The 20,219-nt window shown below is 41.2% G+C and overlaps 1 protein-coding gene across 2 annotated transcripts in view; it reads left to right on the top strand.

Moving 5' to 3' along the window:
* The window catches only part of LOC120920813 (receptor-interacting serine/threonine-protein kinase 3-like), a 127,479-nt gene extending 114,847 nt beyond the window's left edge, over window positions 1-12,632 (top strand). For both annotated transcript variants that reach the window (XM_040333141.1, XM_040333140.1), the window contains 5 exons: window positions 4,425-4,531; window positions 5,618-5,672; window positions 9,563-9,642; window positions 12,152-12,206; window positions 12,296-12,632. In XM_040333141.1, the coding sequence (XP_040189075.1) occupies window positions 4,425-4,531; window positions 5,618-5,672; window positions 9,563-9,642; window positions 12,152-12,206; window positions 12,296-12,522 (524 nt within the window). In that variant the 3' untranslated portion in view covers window positions 12,523-12,632. The remainder of the gene's footprint in view (window positions 1-4,424; window positions 4,532-5,617; window positions 5,673-9,562; window positions 9,643-12,151; window positions 12,207-12,295) is intronic.
* The last annotated feature ends 7,587 nt before the right edge of the window (window positions 12,633-20,219 follow it).

Raw genomic sequence — 20,219 nt, 5'->3', positions numbered from 1 at the left:
CGCCTTACGCAAACGGCGTAGCTCAATGCGACGGGCGCAAGTACGTTCGTGAATCGGCGTATCTATCTCATTTACATATTCAACGCGTAAATCGACGGAAGCGCCCCTAGCAGCCAGCGTAAATATGCACCCAAGATACAACGGCGTAAGAAGACTTACGTTGGTCGTATCTTGCAAAATTCAGGCGTATCTCAGTTCCTGAATAAGCGCATAGATACGACGGCGCACATTTGGACTTACGACAGCGTATCTGGAGATACGTCATTGTAAGTCCTTTCTGAATCCCGGCCTAAATAAATATGTGCTTTGTTCAGATTTCATAACAAACATAATTGATAGCAATATATCATTGTTAACATCTGTGGGAGGAAGCATGCCCCACTTCTGGTTTCAGTAGAAGGAAGGAAGCTGGAGAATTTTATGTTGGGAGGAAGAATGCCCCAGCTGTGCTGTCAGTGTGAGGAATGCTTCATCATTGTTAGTGAGAGGAAGGATGCTCCTTCATTGGTGCCAGTGGGAGGAAGAATGCTTCATTATTTGTATCAGTGGGAGGAAGAATTCTCTATCATTGGTGGTCAGCGGGAAGAAGAATGCCCCAGCATTGGTATCAGTGGGAGCAAGAATGACAGATCCTTGGTGGTCAGTTGGCGGTAGAATACCCGATCCTTGATTGGTCAAGTGCAGGTAGAATGTCCCAGTGTTGGTGGTCAGAAAGAGGAAGAATGCCCCATTGTTTCTGTCAGTAGCAGATAAAATGCACCATCCTTAATAGCCACTGTTAAGAAAAATTGTAGCCGCCTATGCGGATGATCTCCTATTTTTTCTTTCAAAACCCTTCTTCTCCATCCCCAATCTACAAAAATTATTTGAAACATTCGGGTACATCTCAAACTTCAAAATAAACAAATCCAAATCTGAAGCCCTGAATCTGACCCTAACACAAGACCAGGTCGACCATATAAAATCTAACCATCCTTTCCATTGGGTCCCCTCCTCCCTTAAATATCTAGGGATCCACCTGACAAAAATCATAGACGCACTCTTCCAGGCTAACTACTCTCCATTACTCCGATCAATCTCCATTGACCTCCAAAAATGGTCCCCAAAATTATTCTCATGGTTCGGGAGAGCATCGATCCTGAAAATGACAATCCTCCCCAGACTTCTTTACATCTTTAATGCCCTTCCAATACACATACCGGAATCGTTTTTTACAAAACTAATTAGACTTCAAAGAAAATTCCTATGGGCTGACAAACACCCCAGAATTAATTTTAGACTCCTTACCTTACCCAAAAGCAAAGGCGGAATAGGTCTCCCAGATTATAAGAAGTACAACCAGGCATCTCATATCACCAGAATAATAGACTGGCACTGCCACGGTAAAGACAAAGACTGGGTGGAATTAGAAAGGAAAATGGCACCACACCACACCTTATTCGCACCTTGGGCCACACATACTATGGTACCTACTTCCATGAAACATCCCCTAATCGCAAATACACTCAAAATATGGCACAAAATCGCTACAAAATATGATCTAGCAACAACACCGGGCCCCCTCACCCCCATCTTCGGCAACCCTGACTTCCCTCCAGGTACTCAAGGCGGAGGTGACTTAAACCTCCTAGCCTCTGACTGTATTTCTGGGAACAAAGTGAAAACATACGATGAGATGCGGACGGAGTTCAGGGAGGCTTTCCCGGGCCGCTGGTTCCACCTTCAACTACATAATTTTCTGGCTAACACCAAGTCTCTCACCCTATATAGCCGTCCAATGACTACCATGGAAGGCTTATGCCACAAACGAGAACAAGTCCCACACACTACCTCTTTAGCCTACTCCTGGCTCATACAGCCATCACAAACAGAAATATATGGGCATAAACTACGGTGGGAGAGAGACTTGGGTATAGACATAGATGACTCACAATGGGAGAAGGCTTGCATCCTCTCGCATAAATGCTCCTTGAGCACTAGGCACCAAGAGATCTCCTATAAGATACTTACACAATGGTACATAACACCACAAAGAGCCAACAAATGGTTTAATAGCGTCTCAGACATCTGCTGGCGTTGCAAAAAAGAAGTAGGATCCTTCTTACATATATGGTGGAATTTCCCTGGGATTTGTACTTACTGGCAAAATGTGACTAAATGGATAAGACACATAACTGAAACTACGATCACACTGGATGCTGCCGCATGCCTACTTCACATAAATCATCTCCCAATTAGCAAATACAAGAAAACCCTTACCAGACACTTATTGAACGCTGCCAAAACCCTCATTCCCCTCCATTGGAAATCGACCCAAGCCCCTGGGATCAGAGACTGGCTAGATAGAGTTGCATACATATTCAAAATGGAGGAATTAGTAGCCATGAAGCAAGAAAGAAGCTCTAACTTTAACGATTTGTGGCAACCATGGTTCTTGTTTACATACTCCGATGAATACCAATCACTGTATCGATGACCCTATTCTATGCCTTACACATGTTTGTACCGAATTCATTGCTTGCCTCTTTTAACCATCTGATTGTACAAGATTCTGGGTAAAGAGCAACATTATTGACAAATATGTTTGGATGACTTTCCCCCTCAATGCCCCCCCCCCTTTCCACCCTTACCCCACCCCCCCTCACCTCTCTATCCCCCCCCCCTTCTCTCCCCTACCCCCCCTTCCACATCTCTTTTTCTTATATTCATGTCTGCTCAATATGCGTTTTGAATTGCATGATTAATGCCTTGTCAGTTCATGCCATGTTCTAGTGTACGCTGACATATACAGTTATTGTGTTTATTTGCTTTGTCAGAATTAATACCCTGTCACAAATATGTCTAATGTATGACTTGTTTATTCTCTAATAAATATTTCTTGATTGAGAAAAAATAAATAAAAATTACCCAGCATTGGTACTATTGGGAGGTATGCCCCAGACATTACTTAGGCCCATTGGATCCTAGGATTTTGTTCAAGTCCCAGGACAGTCCTGGAGATCTGATCTGGGATGGTTGGATAACCATAAATGCATGCTTACATTTTATGCCAAAAGCAACTATTTACAAAACAAAAGTCCACCAGGTCCATCGGTCATCTCTATTAGAGGTTGACCGATATGAGTTTTTCTCTGGCTGATGCCGATATTTGGAAATTGGGGCGGCCGATGGCCGATATATGATGCCGATTTTTGTGGCCAATATTTTAGGCCGATTTAAGAAAGAAAACTCACCCATTCCACTCCTTCCTGCTTGCTCCTGTCCTCAGTACAGATGGCACTGGTTGGCACTGGCAGGTGGCACTGGTTTGGAACGGACAGATGGCACTGGCATTGATTGGCAGTGGCACTGGCAGTTGGAACTGGTTGGCACTGGCAGGTGGCACTTATTGGAACTGGCTGGTGGCACTGATTGGCGGGTGGCACTGACAGATGTCACTGGCCGGTTGCACTGATTGGCCATGGCACTGGCAGGGCAGGTGGCACTGACAGATGGCACTGATTGGCGTTGGCACTGGTTGGCACTGAGTGGCACTGGCAGGTTTCACACTGTGTGAAACTGACAAGTAACACAGAGGAGAGAGAGAGAGGGTGCTGTCAGAATTGAGCTTGATGTGGGGATGAGCAGGACCCGGCCGGGGTGGGCGGGACCCAGCAGCTATATTACACCAGCCAATGATTGGGCTGCTTAAGAAAGGGGGCGGGGCCACATACACATAGCGGCCCGCCCAGATACCATCCCATTGGCTGTAGCTGCTGGGTCCCGCCCACCCCGACATCAAGCTCAATTTCTGACAGCTCCTCTCTCTCTCTCCTCTGTTACTTGTCAGTTTCACACACTCAGCGCGGCGCTTGATGCTTGCCAGAGCCGCTGAGTGTGAAGAAGGGAGGAGGAACAGCTGTCAATGTAAAATATCAGCCTAATTTTGATAACAATCGGTCGATGCCGATTTATAAAAAATTGCCAAATATCGGCCAATATATCAGTCGACCTCTAATCTCTATCACCTACCCCCAAATTTAGGCGGTTTCTGTGTTTGGACTTGTAATTTCAAGTTAAACCCACTTTGTGGGATTTCTGGTGTGCCAACCTTTTTATAACATAGAGTTGTAAAGTAGCACTATACATAGGTTGTGCATCTAAATGTTTGCATGTGAATTTGTTTAACAAAGGTTTTTATAACAGTCTGTGTTCTTTTGGGGATCTCTCCACCACCTGGTCATCAGTGTCATACAGATAGGGACAGAGGAGAGATATCTTTAAAAAGAACTTGCACAGCAATACAAATTTGATCTTTTCTTTAAAAAAATAAAAAGTTTTGCTGGAGTTGGACTTAATTAATTAAAATAATTTAAATTTTATAAACCCTCTAACATGTTCTGTGCAGTGCCATGGAAATTGATTTTAATAATTCTTTATTTTAGACTGCAGTGAATGTACATCTGGGATGTATAAAGCTTATCAGACTGAGGCTATCGGCGCTGTTCGAAGTGTTGAAGATCATCTCATAAATCTGGGTTCTTCAGATCAGGTACTCCATATTGTCAATCAAGTGACCGCTGAGCGCTCAGTTTTCGGTCCACTCTGAGTGGAGAGCAGTGACTGTCAATCACAGGTATATAAAAAAAACACAATAATGGCGCACTGAAGCTTTAGGAGTAGTGGATATGGGCTAAGTTCAATAACTGTGTGTCTTTGAGAGTCTCTGATGAACAGTCTATGGGACGAACTGCGGGCTGTAGACGGCTGCAGGCCCAGGGAAGAGCTAGAAGGCATTAGGTAAAAAATGTAGTTCCAGGATTGGTGGGCGTGGAAAGGCTTAAGGCATCAACCATGGAAAATAGGAGTTGACACGCCAATAATAAACTAATTGGGACACTTGTAAACAATTAATACATACACAAATGGGTAAAAAGCCACCAAGTAGAAATAAATCTTGGATATATAAAAAAAAAAAAAAAAGAAAAAGAGAGAGAAAATGAAGAAGAGGAAAGATACAATGGATTATAAAGAATGAGAATGAAACAAAGAAAAAATAAGAATAATCAAAATAGTGATAATTAAAATAATAATAAATAATAAAAATAAAATAAAAATGAAGATAAAAATAAAAATACCATATATACTCGAGTATAACCCGACCCGAATATAAGCCAAGGCACCTAATTTTACCACAAAAAAATAGTAAAACGTATTGACTCGAGTATAAGCCTAGGGTGTCTGCATGCCTCACTGTGCCTCAATGTGTCCATGTGCATGCCTCACTGTGCCCATGCCTCACTGTGCCCATGCCTCACTGTGCCAATGCCTCACTGTGCCCATGACTAGACTTATGTTTAACATGGGAGTATATAGAAGGGGTGCCCTGCTTTGAAAAATCGGTACTCCCCGGCCGTAGGTCCTCCAGACAGCAAACTTTGCACACTTGTAGAGGAGAACTGGGGCTACATGTGGGACCATACTAGCTCATTATGCCTTTGTCTTGCAGGGTTTTTTTTTTGTTTGTTTTGTTTCTAGTGTTTACAACCACTTTAAGTTTGTCATCATTATTAACAACAAAAAAGATGGAATAATTTAACATTACTTTTTTTTAAAACATACCTTTTTTTTTTAATAGGAAGCTGGATCATCATCTGATTATGCTAGCGGAGGTACAGATGAATTTCTGAAAGGTAAGTAAAATGATAAACACACAAACACCATTATGCATATGTACAAAATACTGTTTGTGAATCTATACAATTTGCAATTTTGCAATTATTTAGACAAAAGTTCAAACTATTTTAATTACTTAAATTATGCTTTCTTTGTTCATGAAGGGCAAAGTAAAATGATCACTTAAAGGCGTTGTAAAGCTTCATGTTTTTTCACCTTAACCACTTGCTTACTGTGCACATATACCCCCTTTCTGCCCAGGCGAAATTTCAGCTTCCGGCACTGCGTCGCTTTAACTGACAATTGCGCGGTTGTGTGACGTGGCTCCCAAACAAAATTGACATCCTTTTTTCCCCACAAATAGAGCTTTCTTTTGGTGGTATTTGATCGCCTCTGCGGTTTTAATTTTTTGTGCTATAAACAAAAAAAGAGTGTCAATTTTGAAAAAAAAACAATTTTTTTACTTTTTGCTATAATAAATATCCAATTTAAAAAAAAAAAAAAAAAAAATTCTCAGTTTAGGCCGATAGGTATTCTTCTACATACTTTTGGTAAAAAAAGAAAAATGTCAATAAGCGTATAGTGACTGGTTTGCGCAAAAGTTATAGTGCCTACAAAATAGGGGACATAATTATGATTTTTATTTATTTTTTTACTAGGAATGGCGGCGATTTGCAATTTTTATTGGGACTGCGACATTATAGCGGACACATCGGACACTTTTGACACATTTTTGGGACCATTCACATTTATACAGTGAACAGTGCTATAAATATGCATTGATTACTGTATAAATGTGACTGGCAGGGAAGGGGTTAACCACTTGGGGGCGGAGAAGGGGTTAAATGTGTAGCCTAGTGAGTGTTCTAACTGTAGGTGGAGGGGGGTGACTGGGGGAGGTGACCGATCTGTGTCCCTATATGTACAAGGGACACAGCATCGGTCTCCTCTCCGACAGGACGTGGATCTCTGTGTTTACACACAGAGATCCACGGTCCTGCTCAGTTACTGGGCAATCGCGGGTGGTTGGTTTTTTCTGTCTGTGTCCCATTGAGGAGATTTCCCTGAAAGCGGAGGTCCTGCGAAAAAATAAATATTAAAAGCCAGCAGCTGCTGACTTTTAATAAGTGGACACTTACCTGTCCAGTGTGCCCGCAATGTCGGCAGCAGAAAACGAGCAACCGCTCGTCTCTCGGCTGCCCCTGCCGCCATCCATCTTGCCCGATAAAATTTTAACAGCAAGAAACACATTAACCTTTCAATTTATTGTCCGTTTGGCAGAAGTTTTTAAAATGTTTCCTTCGATTTTTTTTTTTGGGCTCAAAAACGTCACAACTGATTTTTAATTTGTGCCCATTACCTGGACAAAAAACAAATGAACTGTCTAAATTACAGATTTTCGAACGATTTTTCATCTAATGGGCACCATAAGTCTCAGAAAGAGTTCAACCAAGATAAATCTTTCCTACAAAAACAAAATTCCTGCCTCCACACTGCCAAGCAGACCTATTTTATCACTCTCATTAACACATTCTCATCCAGTCTTCATCAACTCTTCTCTACCCTTAACTCTCTACTTCGTCCTTCACTGCCTCCACCCACTAACTCACTGAATGCCCAGGAGATCACCACTTAACACCCCGTGTCCCAAGGTACACTCAACACTTCCCTGCTTCAACCGTGCTACTAGATGAGGTTGCTAAACTTTTTTCTAACACCCACCTACCCACCTGTCCCCTGGACCCTATTCCCTCTCAGACACTGCGGTCACCCTCTGGCTTTATTCTACATTCTCTAACCCACATCTTCAATCTTTCCCTCTCTTCTGGCATCGTCCCCAACTCTCACATGAACTAGTCACCCCCATACTTAAAAAGCCTTCCTTGGACCCTACCAATCTTAATAACCTACATCCCATTTCCTTGCTGCCCTTTTTCTCCAAACTTCTTGAATGCCTGGTCTACAACCAACTGAGTAACCACCTCATTAAGAATAACCTTCTTGATCCCGTGGTGGGAGCGATTGTAAACTCCAGATTGGATTATGCAAACGCCCTCTACCTCGGTCTCCCAAAGTACCAAATCGCTCGTCTGCAAGTCGTGCAAAATACGGCCGCCAGACTAGTGACTGGGAAAAAACCTTGGGAATCAATCTCACCTTCACTGAGAGCCCTTCACTGGCTGCCAGTAAAAGACAGAATTGCTTTTAAAGCACTCTGCCTAACGCATAGATGTATCCATGGGAATGCTCCCCATTATCTATGCGAAAAAATAAAAACTCATAATCGCGTTTTGCGATCCACCAACCAAAACCTGCTCCAAATCCCAAAAGCCAATTACAAGTCCAAAGGAGAAAGAAGATTCGCTGTCCAAGGTCCCAGACTATGGAACGCTTTACCAACCAGCATTCGGTTGGAGGAAAACCACTTAGCATTCAGGAGAAAGATCAAAACTCATCTCTTCTGATACCAAAAGAGACAGGAACAACAAGCGCCCAGAGGTGATTTAGTTCGCATGTGCCGCGCTATACAAGTTCTTCATTCATTCATTCATTCATACCCTTCAGTCTGGATTTTGCCCTCAATACTCCACAGAAACTGCTCTCCCAAATGATTTATTAACCTCCTTAGCGGGGATCCCGAGCGTGACTCGGGGTGGTTTTTCTATGCTATTATCGGTAACCCCGAGTCACGCTCGGGGTAGCTGTGCAGAGCCTGCAGCGGCGCGGCTTACCTTCTCCTGGCAAGTTACTTGCCTTGTCCCTGGATCCAGCGATGCATCCCCGCTGTGTGAGCGAGTGGGTACTTGCTCGATTCACACAGTGCTTATGTGCCGCCGATCTCCGTTCCCTGCGACGTTACGACGCAGGGGGGCGGAGAATGGCGCCAAATTCAAAAAAGTAAATAAACACATTACATACAGTATACTGTAATCTTATAGATTACAGTAATGTATGTAAAAAATACACACCCCCTTTGTCCCTAGTGGTCTGCCCAGTGTTCTGCATGTACTTTTATAAAATAAAAAATGTTCTTTCTGCCTGCAAACTGTAGATTGTCCATAGCAACCAAAAAGTGTCCCTTTATGTCAAAAGTGATTTTAGAGCAGCTAGAAAACATTAATAATAAATTATAATCACTTGCAGAATTGAGCGATAGCGATTTGTGGGGAAATTCGTCATAAAAAAATAAAAGTAATGACAGCGACAATTCTGAGCAAATTTCAGTGTTTTTGATTTGATTACATTATTGAATATTATTTTATTATAATTTACATTATCATTTGTTATAATTATTTATAGTTATTTATTATATTATAATTTATGATTTTGTGTTTCAAGCTTTATCATACCCGAGATGTCTACTAGACTCTTGTTTGGACAGATTTAAGTGAGTTATTCCAAAGAATTGCAGGCCTACAGTATAAAACACCAAATTTCCATGCAAAATAATTGTACCGCTTTTGGTACAAAATTCCAGACATAATCATACCACCAGGGAGGTTAACAGCTAAAACCAATGGACATTATTCTGTACTCCTACTTCTGGACCTTTTGGCTGCCTTTGATACGGTTGATGATCCCCTCTTCCGCAAAAAAAATTATTCCTCTGGTCTCCGTGATTGTACTCTTTATTGGATCTATTCCTACCTATCCCACCACACCTTCAGTGTTATTTACAATTCTTCTTCCTCCTCTCCTCTTAATTTTTGAGGTGAAGCTCACTGCTCCTTTTTCCCTTTTCAGTTATATGTAGAAATAAAAACTTAATAAAAGAGGATCTAATCCTATCCAAAATAAAAATTACTTTACAGTTACAAAAGCAAATTATTTGGGAGCTATGTTTACTTACCTTCCTGGAAACAGATTGCACACTTTGGTATATCATGTATATTTCTTTATGTTTTAGCCTTAGAAAATGGAGGAATGAGTCAGGATTCTCAACAGTCAGAGCCAAAAGCAGCTGGAGAAGATCCAAAGCATCCTACAGTAAGATGAAAACACATCAATAATTCTCACCAGCACCAGTTTTTTTTTTTTTTTTTTTTAGGCTATATTAGGTTAAAGAATTTTTGTTAGGGCCCAATTTACACCTCTGGAATCAGACTTCTGAAGGTAAAGTGGATTTTTACACTGAGTTACACAGCTTCTACCTAAAATTTGCTAGAGAGCTTTGGCAGGAGAAGATGCAATAAAGAACTTAGTACCTGTACATAGAGGACATCGTGTTTGATAGGGTAACAAATGAGATATCAATAGTCATTTTAAGCCAGAAGCAACTGGACTACTTGATTACGAGGTGTGACAATTTAATTTCTGGAATGCACTAAAGAAAAAGAATTACTTACCTATACATTAGCGGCTGATGTCAACTTCAAAGTAGTTGCGACACACATTTCTAGATGACTGTGGCACTGCTGGAACAATTCCTAAACTAAATGTTCTGGAACACTAAGCAGTATCTTTGTTGTGGCGCGCTGCCATGTCCAGAATGTCATAAAATCTGTACTCTTTTAAAGCATTTTTGTCATTTTGGAAACAGCCAAAAGTTGCAGGGCGCTAAGTCAGGGAAATAAGGTGGTTGGGCAAGTTTCGGAATGTTTTTCTGGGCCAGGAAATCGTGAACACTTAACGCATCATGTGCAGAAGCATTGTCATGGTGGAGAATCAACTTGTCGGGTCTTTTCATCCAAACAGATTTCCATTACCTTTTCAGGATTTCCAAGTAACAATGTTGGTGACTGTTGTACCATGTCCTGTAAACTCATAGGGGGTTATCCCCTTGTGGGTTAAAAAAAAAAACAAGTCAACATTGTTTTGAACTGTCCACATTTGCATCCATCCTTTGCGTTTTGGGCTGCCCAATTCTGGTGTCACCATGGACACCTTCCCACCCCTCCTTAAAACGCCTATGCCATTCAAAAACACTTGATTTCTTCATGGAATGTTCACCATAAGCCTGTTGTAACAGACCTAAAGTTTAATTTACACTTTTGCCAATTTTCACACAGAATTTGATGTTCATCTGCTACTCCAGATTTTTGTCACTCATATTTTGCCAGCAGCGCAACACAAACACATGCTATTTCTTCTACTTCATTGAGACTGTGTCAACTAGTTTGCTACCCAGGCAAGTTAAAACACGCTCAAGGCAAAATGGCTGTGTGACTCACCACGATAATAATATGCTGCGGACATTCCAGGAATTAAATTGTCAAACCTTGTATATTAGACCCAAATTTGATCCAAAGACCAATGATGAGTATTCCAAAACTTCAGATTACATGCCATTTTAAGGTCTGGGTAACCTTTTCTTAACTCAGACCTGAGACCCTTTGTCAGGAAAAGCCATGGAACTAACAGCTCAATTCTAAGTGCAGTAGGAAAAGGGAGCAAGGCTTAAAGGGGTTGTAAAGGTAAAAAAAAATTTCCTAAATAGCTTCCTTTACCTTAGTGCGGTCCTCCTTCACTTACCTCATCCTTCGATTTTGCTTTTAAATGTTCTTATTTCTTCTGAGAAATCCTCACTTCCTGTTCTTCTGTCTGTAACTCCACACAGTAATGCAAGGCTTTCTCCCTGGTGTGGACTGTCGTGCTTGCCAACTCCCTCTACTCTACTCTTCTGTATTCCAAGGGAGGGGTGAGACACCACACCAGGGAGAAAGCCTTGCATTACTGTGTGGAGTTACAGACAGAAGAACAGGAAGTGAGGATTTCTTAAAAGAAATAAGGATATTTAAAAGCAAAATCGAATGATGAGGTAAGTGAAAGAGGACTGCACTAAGGTAAAGGAAGCTATTTAGGAAAAAAATTGTACCTTTACAACCCCTTTAAAGTGTTTTATTTTAAATTTTGGATAGAGTGGAGCGAGATTATAATACCTGTCAGGTTTTTATTGCTGTCAGTGCCTCCACCAGTGAGATTCACCCTATTTGTCCTGTTTACCATTATCATCAAAAGTAAAAGAAACCCTACATTTTAGGTTGTTCCCAGAAAAGTAAGAGGGTTAATCTTCCAATGAGGACACTAGTTCTGGTGACCTGGGGGTCCCCAAAGAATTCCTTTAATTTGGAGGGATTTTCTCTCATTTCCTGTTTTGGCTATGGGACAGGAAGTGAAGGTAAATCTCCGTAATGGGACACAGATAACTAAAAATAAACTGACAGGGGTTATAACCCTCCATTACTATATGCAAAGTGAAAAGTTTTGCCTATAGTTCAACTATAGACAAGGAAGAAAGCAAAAATAAACTAGAAGGGACTAGGACCAGATGAGATGGGGACAAAAATACTGTCACTTTTTGGCATAGCATGCTTCAAGCGCCATGTCAATTAAGATGGTCAAGAGTGCCTTGGGTCTTTTAGGACACTAGCAATGTCTCTTCAAAGTAAAAAGAAAATGGGTTAAACTGGGGTAACTGAATTCTGATACTTATTGTGCCAAGAATGGAGTACATAAATACATTTAATATTTATGTTGGCTTCTTTTTGCCTTGTAGGCTCTTGAGACTGTTGGAGAAACCAATAAGAATGAAGAAGATACTTCCAATAAAGGTCTGTAAACTCTTGTGTAAAGTAGAGTGCAGGTAGTATAAGTCAGTGAAAGTACAGTATGTTCTAATAATGTATTTTCTTCCCTTCAGGAGACCCTATGGACACGCTTTTAGAGGGTCTTAAGAACACTGGTGACTACAAAAAGATCATGGGGAAGTTGAACAATGAAGGCGTGCTTTCAGAAGAAGATCAGGAAAAGCTCAATTCCTCTCAGAATCTGAAAGATTTTGGCAACGCAGCAAAAGTATTCAGGAAAAAACTGAAAGAAGAGCCTGCACAGATTTTACCAATGTTCAAATCACTCTTAAATTTATGATCTGTACTAAATATTACCGAAGGACATTTGCTAAATGGCCGAAGTGGTTGAAAGGAAGATGACGTGACCTACAGTTTTGCCAATACAGTGGAACCTCGGTTTAAGAGTAACTTGGTTTGAGAGCGTTTTTATTTGTGAGCAACTTTTTTTTTTTTATTATTCTGACTCGGTTTGCGAGTTTTGACTCGCAAGACGAGCAGAATTCAAGCTAAATAGGCCTGCAGTACCTAATTTTGTACGGGGGGGTGCAGAAGGCGAGCAGAGGCGAAAATAGTCCTGTAGTCCCTTATTTGGCCTGAGGTACAGGGGCGCAGGAGCTGAGAAAAGCCAAACATTGGCCTGCAGTACCTCATTTGGCTTGAGGTACGGGGGCACAGCAAACAAGCTGGAGTGTCCTCGGGCCTCTTCTGCCGTTTTTGGCGCTCTCTGGCGCCCCCCCACCTCTGGTATTGCATCCCATTGAAGTCAATGCAGAACAAATTATTTTCGTTTCCATTGACTTCAATGGGAAAACTCGCTTTGATATGCAAGTACTTTTTTGATTACGAGCATACTCCTGGAACGGATTATGCTCGTAATCCAAGGTTCAACTGTAATAAGAAAAAAAAAATCTGCAAAGAACTATTTCTAAGGTTAGAAAACCTACAGATTTCTCCATGGGGAAATACTTTTTTATGCATTTCTATTAGTTGCTAAGTGTCAAGTCCAGAAATTTCAATTTTAGGGGCGTGGCCACTCCTACTTCTCTTAAATCTATCAACGACCATGGCTTAACAGAAGTATTCACTATAATTTACTGCACGGCTGGCATACCTTTGATATGAATGGACATTAAAGAGCATGTCACTTAATCAATTCAAGGCAAAGTGACAGGTTCTTATGAAAGCTCACCCACCTCACCTAACTCATCCTTGCTGTACCCCCCACCCTGTTCTTGTATTGAATACCTGGTGTTTTTGGATATGGAGGAGCCTGTGTCCTTCCCTGTACCTCCAAAGATGCAGTATTTGAGCCTAAAATGCCAATCACTTGACTGGAAAACTGTTAACATGGAGGAGGTGATCAGCTCATCAACCCTCGGTAAACTCCAATACTGTCTAACACAAAGCTTACACAGGATTAAGAACCATGGCTCTGGTGGATAAATGGAGCAGTGGGGAAGGTGAGCAATAGTGGTGATGGGGGGTGAGCTATTGGGAGAACCTGTCAGTTTGACCAATTCTCCTAAATGTACCAGGCCTTGTATATTTAACCTTAAGAAGACTGCGAACTGTAGTTTTTTTAATTGTATTTGCACTAACAGGGCAAGATTTTAGGGGTCTACCCCCTTCTTCTAGGCCTAAGCTAACCGTCTTTTACATTTTTTTTTTTTTTTTTAAATAAACACATACATTGGATCAACCTGACGTAATTAATTTTATTAGTGCATACTAATGAGGCTTTTAAGGTACTACACAAATATTTCCAGACTCAAACAGCTAAAATATACCTACAGTAAGGGCCAGTTCACACTGCTGCGATACAAGAACCCGTGCCAATCCACGGGTTTCCGCATCACCGGCGGTTCACACTGCCCTATGCGAAACACTGTGGGTGTCAATAGAAAGTTAATGACACCCCCAGATTGGTTTGCATATCGCAGTGCGAAATTGTCAATTCGTACAGGAATCAGATCACATAGTTACATAGTAGGTGAGATTGAAAAAAGACACAAGTCCATCAAGTCCAACCTATGTGTGTGATTATATGTCAGTATTACATTGTATACAGTGGGGATCGAAAGTTTGGGCACCCCAGGTAAAAATTTGTATTAATGTGCATAACAAAGCCAAGGAAAGATGGAAAAATCTCCAAAAGGCATCAAATTACAGATTAGACATTCTTAAGTTATAATATGTCAAAAAAAGTTAAATTTTATTTCCATCATTTACACTTTCAAAATTACAGAAAACAAAAGTTTGGGCACCCTGCAGAATTAATAGCTGTAACGCTATTAGCGTTAATTTGTGTACAAGGAGCGCAGCTTTACCTGCAATGACAGCTGCGCTCCATTCAAGAAGACATCCGCGTCACTTCCGGTACGCGGACGTCTGCGCTCCACGCTGGAACGCGGAAGTGCGTTCCAGTGTGTGGCGCTCGGCGTTGATGGGAGACCGGGCTATTTAAACCTCCAGCACTGGCGGCAGGTTGTTGGAATATTCCTGTTGGACCCTGCCGCCACCTGGAGACCCTCCACCAACCCACAGCAACCTTGAAGTTCCCCCTTTGTGGGACACTCACACTTGGACCCAAATCTCATTGCTATACTGGATAGAAGGACCACCACCGCTGCATACTGCTAAGGAGATACCATCAGCACCTGTGCTAACTTTCCCAGTCTGGACTACCTCCTAACCGCAAGTATATTCTGATCATATTACTGCATATTGGAATTACCATCTACTCCTGTGCAAACAGACCTGGTCCACACTACCTCTTAAACTGCATGAGTATATAGACCATATTACTGCATATTGGAATTACCATCTACTTCTGTGCAAACAGACCTGGTCCACACTACCTCTTAAACTGCATGAGTATATAGACCATATTACTGCATATTGGAATTACCATCTACTCCTGTGCAAAGAGACCTGGTCCACACTACCCCTTAAACTGCATGTGTATATAGACTATTTTGCCACATAGATAGTGTTTGCTATCCATACTCAGGACTGTCTCCTTCTCTCTCTCTCAGAATGCATATTAACTATTGAGATACTTGCTCTAATTATATTGGGGTTCTTTCTATGTGTTATATCAAGAGTGCTAATTTTCTACATGACTCAAGTTCACTACCTATATATGCAGAAAGCACCTACTAAAGACTTATCCTTGTTATTTTCTAGATAAAAGATACAACATAGTTTAACAAGTATTAAACTATTACTACATGTTTTGCTCCAATCAGAGGATATGATGATATAGACCCCAAACTCTTATAGTTCAGTGAGAGTGAGCTGGTGGTAAATTCTGATAGGCCTCTACAGCTGGAGTCTAAACTTGAGACAGAGTGTTCTCATAATCAGGGTCGTAACATAATATTCCAACCCAAAAAAAAAAAAAAGGAACATTCAAGATGGATCCAGCTGAACTTGCAAATCATTTAGTTACACTCTCTCAAAGAGTGGATAACCTTACTGCTAACATGAATGAATTGCGTGTTCAGAATGATACCCTACGCAATCTGAATCATGCACAAGCTAGAGACAGACCTGAAGCTAAGGTCTGCCCACCAGAACTTTTTTCTGGTGAAAGGAAGAATTATAGACAATTCATTAGTTCATGCCGTTTGATGTATGAATTACGTCCGCGCACTTATTACTCTGATAGAATAAAGATTCTCACTTTAATTACCTATCTCAGAGGTGAACCCAGAGTGTGGGCTGACACATACATAGAGGAACATGGAGATCTTTTGGGAGCTTTTGATACTTTTATTAATGAGATGTCTCTCTTATATGAAGATCCTAACAAACAGCTAACAGCTGAAAATTCAATCAGAACCCTCAAACAGGGAAAGAGACCTGTGGAGGACTTTATTTCAGAATTTAAATGCTGGAGCAGGGAGACCCAATGGTCAGAGATTGCTCTTAGAAATCAATTTCGTTTGGGATTATCAGAGGCCATGAAGGATGAGCTTGCTCGCGTTGTGCTCCCTGATACTCTAGAAGATCTCATGCACCTATCAGTGACTATCGATCGTCGCCTACGTGAGAGAAAGGCGGAACGTGCAAATACATACCCAGTCACTTCCTTCAGGAGATTTAGATCGCCTTCAAAAGAGTCTCCAATGGAACTTGGAACTATAAGAGGACCTTTGACTCCAGCAGAAAAGCAACGCCGTAGAGCCAATAATCTATGTCTTTATTGTTCAGCTCCAGACCACATTGTCTCTACCTGTCCTCTACTTAAGAAAAACTCTGAAGGTAAATTTTCCCACATTAATAAATTAGACTCATCCCCTTCCACATCTAATCGATATATCTTTATCCTTCTTACTCTACAGTGGGATCAAGAAGAGATTTCCATTGAAGCAATGGTCGACAGCGGAGCCTGCGGCAACTTTATAGATTCAAGTATTGTAGAATCAAATAAAATCCCCTGTGTGTTTAAGCAAAATCCAGTGTCGCTCACTTTTATTGATGGGTCCAGTTCAACTCATGGTCCTGTTATATCTCAGACATCTCCCCTAAAGGTTACATGTGCCACTGGTCATTCTGAGACCCTCAAATTTGATATTATTTCATCACCTGTCTTTCCCATTGTTCTAGGCCTTCCATGGTTGCTTCTCCATCAGCCTATTTTTTTATGGTCCACCAAATCAATTTCTTTGCAGTCTGATTATTGTAAAGAGTTCTGTTATTCGCCATGTATCATCTCTTTCTCTGACGCCATTCCACATAACCTACCTGAATATTTACATGACTTCATTGATGTATTCAGTAAGACTAATGCAGATAAACTTCCTCCACATAGAATTTACGACTGTCCCATAGACCTTATCCCCGACAGTCCTATCCCTACTGCTCGAATCTACCCCCTCTCACAACCAGAGCTTGTACATTTAAAGGAGTACCTCGATGAGAATCTCAAAAAGGGGTTTATTAGGAACTCCACCTCTTCAGCAAGTGCAGCTCTCTTTTTCGTAAAGAATAAAGATGGTTCACTCCGACCAATTATTGATTATCGTTCTCTCAATAATATCACTATAAAAAATAGATACCCATTACCACTCATTCCAGAACTCATTGAGCGTCTACAGAACACCAAGATCTATACAAAACTGGACCTCAGAGGTGCATATAATCTGATCAGAATCCGTTCGGGTGACGAATGGAAAACTGCCTTCAAAACCCGATATGGACTCTTTGAGTATTGTGTAATGCCTTTCGGTTTATGTAACGCTCCAGCAACTTTTCAGTGGTTCATTAATGATATTTTTCATGATCTACTTGACATTTGCGTTGTAATTTATTTGGACGACATCTTAATTTATTCTGAGAATCAGGATGAACATCACAAACATGTGCGTTGGGTTCTGGCTACGCTTAGGACACACTCTTTGTATGCAAAACTTGAAAAGTGTGTATTCAATCAAACTACTATTTCCTTCCTGGGCTACCAGATTACTCCTAGTGGAGTTCAGATGGATCGATCTAAGGTAGATTGCATTCTGTCCTGGCCTTCACCACAAACTAGGAAAGCTCTTCAGAGATTTCTCGGCTTTTCAAATTACTACAGAAAGTTCATAAAAAACTTTTCAGCTATTGTGAGACCACTAACCAGCTTAACCAGTTCAAAGATACCTTTTGTTTGGACTGAGGATGCACAGAAATCCTTTGACACACTCAAGAATAGTTACACTTCAGCTCCTATTCTTCAATTGCCAAATCCATCATACCATTTCACATTAGAAGTAGATGCTTTGCATTTTGCTCTGGGCGCTGTACTCTCCCAACAACCAACATTATCAGAACCACTACATCCAGTTGCTTTTTTTTCCAGGACCCTGTCCTCAGCAGAAAAAAATTATCCTATTGGTGAGAAGGAATTACTAGCAATAAGAGATGCTCTCGCTAACTGGAGATATTTGCTGGAGGGTTCAACACATACTATCACCATCCTCACTGATCATCGAAATTTACAACACTTAAAATCTTGTAAGACTCTCTCTGCCCGTCAAGTCAGATGGAGTCTATTTTTCGATAGATTCAATTTCGTTATTTCCTACCTTCCAGGTACTCAAAATACTAAAGCAGACTCTTTGTCTCGTATGCATGAAGAACAAACATTGGAGATTCCACCACTTTCCATTATTCCATCCAATAGGATTCTGGGTACTACTATGACCTTTAATAAGTTGCTTATTCAAACCCTTACTAAAGAGAGATCTCATTTACCTATGGGTTTACAACAAGAGTCTAACGGACTATTAACTTTTAACAACAAGATATATGTTCCACCAAAATTGCAACTTATGTTACTAAAACAACTTCATGATGCTCCACTTGCAGGTCATCCTGGAATTACTAAGACCCTTCACTTAGTCAAGAGAAATTACTGGTGGCCAAATCTCACAAAGACAGTTCAGGACTATGTTAATTCTTGTCAGACCTGTGCCACCAACAAACATTCTAGAAAACCTCCCTATGGCCTATTAACTTCTATCCCAATACCAAATAGACCTTGGGACGTTATTTCTATGGATTTCATAGTTGACCTCCCAAGGTCAAATGGAACAAACACCATCATGGTCACAGTTGATGTACTAACAAAGATGGCCCATTTTGTACCTTTGAAGAGGTTACCAACCTCTCAAGAGACTGCAAAGGCTTTCATATCCAATATTCTTAAACTTCATGGCTTACCATCTCAGATCATTTCAGATAGAGGCTCACAATTTATTTCTAGATTTTGGAAAGCTCTCTGTCAAACTCTACAAATAGATCATCGCATGTCTACCGCCTATCACCCCCAAACTAATGGGCAAACAGAACGGGTAAATCAAACACTGGAACAATATCTGCGCTGTTACTGCACTCATCTTCAAGACGACTGGTTTCATTTACTTCCACATGCAGAATTTGCTTACAACAACGCCTCCAGTTCATCCTCCCAGTTTTCACCTTTTTACGCAAATTATGGTTTTCATCCTAATAATTTACCGTCTACTTTTCCTTCAACTAATGTCCCTGCTGTTCAGAATCTTTTATCAACCATAAAGGATACTCTAGATACTCTCCGTTCTAATCTTGAAGATGCACAGATTAGACAAAAGAAGTATTATGATTCTCATAGAACAAAACCCCCTTCATATAAGATTGGAGATTTGGTATGGTTATCTACTAGGAATTTACGACTCAAGGTTCCTTCAAAGAAACTTGGCCGTCAGTACACGGGACCTTTCCCAATTTCCCACATCATCAATAATAATGCTGTCAGATTAATTTTACCCTCCGATTGGAAGATTCATCCATCCTTCCATGTTTCATTAATTAAACCTTACAAACCAAACCCTTTCCCAAACAGAGATCCACAACCTCCTCCACCAGTTCAAGTTTTTGGTGAGACTGAATATCAAGTAGAGAAGATTTTGGATTCTAGGAGGAGAGGTTCTTCCATTCAATACTTGATTCGTTGGAAAGGCTATTCTCCCACAGATGATTCCTGGGAATGTTCATCAGATATTCATGCCCCTAGACTCATTAAGCAGTTCCATCACAAATATCCTGATAAACCATCTCCTATTAGGCGCCCCGGATGGGCCCCCTTGAGGAGGGGAGTATGTAACGCTATTAGCGTTAATTTGTGTACAAGGAGCGCAGCTTTACCTGCAATGACAGCTGCGCTCCATTCAAGAAGACATCCGCGTCACTTCCGGTACGCGGACGTCTGCGCTCCACGCTGGAACGCTGAAGTGCGTTCCAGTGTGTGGCGCTCGGCGTTGATGGGAGACCGGGCTATTTAAACCTCCAGCACTGGCGGCAGGTTGTTGGAATATTCCTGTTGGACCCTGCCGCCACCTGGAGACCCTCCACCAACCCACAGCAACCTTGAAGTTCCCCCTTTGTGGGACACTCACACTTGGACCCAAATCTCATTGCTATACTGGATAGAAGGACCACCACCGCTGCATACTGCTAAGGAGATACCAT

Source organism: Rana temporaria, chromosome 13 (genome assembly GCF_905171775.1).
Source record: "Rana temporaria chromosome 13, aRanTem1.1, whole genome shotgun sequence".
NCBI lineage: Eukaryota > Metazoa > Chordata > Amphibia > Anura > Ranidae > Rana > Rana temporaria.
The sequence above is the reverse complement of the archived record's forward strand: the minus strand, read 5'-3'. Positions and strand labels throughout refer to the sequence as shown.